General features: G+C 47.3%; 1 protein-coding gene across 1 annotated transcript in view; it reads left to right on the forward strand.

Moving 5' to 3' along the window:
• Positions 1-2,278: 2,278 nt before the first annotated feature.
• GABRR2 (gamma-aminobutyric acid type A receptor rho2 subunit) overlaps positions 2,279-3,442 on the forward strand; it is a 62,430-nt gene continuing 61,266 nt past the window's right edge. Inside the window, exon 1 of the mRNA XM_008051328.1 lies at positions 2,279-2,524. Coding sequence (XP_008049519.1) covers positions 2,337-2,524 — 188 coding nt within the window. The 5' untranslated portion in view covers positions 2,279-2,336. The remainder of the gene's footprint in view (positions 2,525-3,442) is intronic.

Consider the following 3,442-nt stretch of genomic DNA (forward strand, 5'->3'; position numbering starts at 1 on the left):
TCCACTGGGGCTAATCTCTGACCCAAGAGAAGTGAGCAAATGTCAGAGTGATACCATCCACTGTCTCATACCACTTCTAAAAATTAAAATGGAGCAAAGACCTGAATGTAAGAGCTAAAGCCATAAAACTCTTAGGAAATATAGTGACCCTGACTTGCATGCCTTTATAATAGCTTACCTCCTTGCACTCTGACGGACCCGAGGCCCTGCCGGGACCCAAAACATGTACAGGAAGCTGGCTCCCCCGGTGCCCCCTCCTATCAACCGGCTCTGCAGCCTGAAGACAGTTTGGATACCTCCTCATGACATCATCTCCAACCAGTCATCAGTCCCTTGCCCCCCGGCCACCAAATTCCCTTTCTTTTCTTTTTTAATTTTCTTTTTACAATGTGGGGTACCATTTAGGGTTAGGTACACAAATGTGCATCATGCAGATACCCTTGTTGATGAGGTGTGCCCCTCTCTCCCCTGGCAGTATCCCTCAACTGCCAATCCTACCCTCCTTCCCTAGCAGTCTCCCACGACTGCCAATCCCCTTCCTATAGTATTTGTGATAATTGTTCAAGGTCTGCTTATAAGTGAGAACATATGGTACTCTGTTCTTTGTTTCTGTGATCGATCACTGAATATGATCGACTCTAAATCCATTCAAGTTACTGTGAAGTCCGTGTATTTGTCCTTCCCTTTAGACACTAGCCTCCAAATTCTCAGAGAGACGGATTTGAGCAATGTCTCCTGTCCTCCTTACTCACTGCTCTGCACTATTAAACTCTTGCTCTACTGAGACAGCTATGTCAGTCTTGGTTTTTCTGGCAGCAGGCATGAGAACCCAGTGAGGCTGTAACACTGAGATGATCTACATTAACTGGTCTTCCTGTTCTTCATTCAAGCCTAGACGAAATGACACTGGAGAGAAAGAACCTTGGTTACCTCCTTACAATAGAATTCTAAGCAACCTCCTTATGGTGCAATCAACAGTAACCAGTCAACTGATTTTCATTCTCCCCTACACCCAGAGCACAGATCACTGTTCTTTGGTGTAGTTCTGTTCTCCGGATGGCTGCCCTCACATTTTGTGTTTTGTTTTTTTTTGGCTTTTTTTGAGTTGGAGTCTCACTCTGTTGCCCAGGCTGGAGTGCAGTGGCCGCTCCCAGCTACCACAGTTTCAACCTGCTGGGTTCCGGCAATCCTTCCGCCTCAGCCTCCCAAGTAGCTGGAACTACAGGCACGCACTACCATGCCCGGCTAATTTTTTGATTTATTGTAGAGATGAGGTCTCACCAAGTTGCCCAGGTGGGTCTCGAACCCGCGGGCTCAGGCAATCCACTCACCTCAGCCTCCCAAAGGCGCGGGATGACAGGCTGAGCCACCGAGCCCGGTCTCTAAGTAGTTTTTAAACATACTTTATTCTGTTCAATAGGTGAAACATAACCGTATGTATCGCTACACTTTTTTTTTCCCCAGAGTCTCACTCTGTCACTCGGGCTGGAGTGCAGAGGCACAATCACAGCTCACTGCAGCCTCCACCTCTTAGGTTCAGGCCAACTTCCCACCTCAGCCTCCCAAGTAACTGGGCATTTGCCACTACGCCCGGCTATCTCTGTGCAGAATTCCATATCCCAGGAAAGGAATCAAGCCTAATTTATGATGTTTGACTTTGTATGTTTTAGGGTTAAAGACCAAAGTTCGTTTAATGCTCATGATAGGAAGAAGAGCTTACATAATCATGAATTCTTTGCTTTATGTCATCCTTACAAATAAAAATGTATTTTATGCTTTGAGAAGATATGCTTTCACTGGGGGAAAAAAGGCACATATTTTGGAGAAGGGAGGTATCCTTGGCCACAGGCAAGGCATATTCTCTTGCATTCAGAAATAAAGCAATCCTAAGAAAACAGGTCATCCATGCCTTTGCTCAGTAATTCTGGACACATACACACACTCTTCACATCCACCAAGTCCTCTCTGCAAATCCACTCAGAAGCCAAGCTCACTCCCTGGTGGATAGGACAGACTGGCTTTATACAGCTAGAAGATGGATTAATAATCTCAGCACAAAGCTGGCATGTTTGAGAGATTTAATTTTTTTTTATATAACAGTTTTAGCCAAAGCTATTCTAGGATTCTGAGTTTCACGGGAGGACAAACTTCTTGACTAATGGCCAATCACCAAGCAGCAGGGAGGGCAGAGCCGGGTGTGGGTGTCACAGCCCCAGGCGCGGCGGGGGCGGGGGTTCGAGGCGTCGGTATCAAATAGTAAATCAGGGCCATCAGCCTTGCCAACCTCGCCCTCACATCCCCTCTGAGCAGCCATCGGGAGGCAGCAGACTGGATCAATGGTCAAACCGGGGGAGATTTGCCCCACCACAGGCTCCTGGAAGGCAGCTGGCTGCATCACAGACGGCCACAGAATGCCTTATTTTACAAGACTCGTTTTGTTCTTGTTTTGCCTGATGGTGCTTGTGGAGAGCCGGAAGCCCAAGAGGAAGAGATGGACAGGGCATGTGGAAGTGCCCAAGCCAAGGTAAAGTCACAGGTGGGAGGGAAGGGAGGTCACTGTGCAGTAGCAGCAGTGCCAAGGGCCAGCTCCCCGGGGAGAGCCAGGGGCCGCCCCGTGATCCCGTCCTGTGAGAGCCCATTTTCCAGACGGTGACCTCAGTGACTGCAGCCTCTCACTGGGTGCAAACACAAGTGCCGCGAGTAGAACTAGGACCAGTCGAGCCCTTCCTTCTGGCGCCGGTGTCCAGTCGCAGCATTTTGATGGAAGGGAAGTAGCTGAAGGCTTAGTGGGTAAAAAAAAAAATTCTTTGTACTTCTCAGACTGTGTTGCTTTGTTCTCAGCATGACATCCTGTGGGGACCTTAGTTTTGGGGGAGAATCGTATGTAGGAATTTAACCTGAACCATGAAGAAAAAGTTGTCACCGGGAGTTGTCTTCTGTAAATTATTTGATAGGGAATAACTTTATCATGATAGTGAGCTTCCTTTTATGGTTTTGAATCTTAGAAAAGGTTTTCAAAATTTGCTAGATTGTCAGAAATACATGTGTGGACAACAATGAATGCTGTTTCATGATGTCATGGAGACGTGTCCAAGAAATACTGGTTGGGCCCAGAATCTGATCCGAAATTGTGACATTATAAACCCAAGTTCCTTGTTTTGAACCATGTACAAAGTATGATCCTCCAGGCCTGGGGCAGACATAGGGATTGCTAGACATGAAGAAGAGGAAGGAGGAACAAGCTTCTGAGATACGAACACCCCATGTGCGTGTGGTGTGTTACACGCTTATTTCTATTCTACCACGCATCGGTTGAGCTAGAGGTTCGGAGCATAAACTAGTGTCTTGAGGCACATTTCCAGGTTGGTGTAACCTTTTTTTTTTTTTTTTTTTGAGTTGGAGTCTCACTCTGTCACCCAGTCTGGGGTGCAGTGGCCGCTCC

This window comes from Carlito syrichta, unplaced genomic scaffold, assembly GCF_000164805.1.
Source record: "Carlito syrichta isolate Samal-C Ts95f unplaced genomic scaffold, Tarsius_syrichta-2.0.1 Scaffold169693, whole genome shotgun sequence".
Lineage (NCBI taxonomy): Eukaryota > Metazoa > Chordata > Mammalia > Primates > Tarsiidae > Carlito > Carlito syrichta.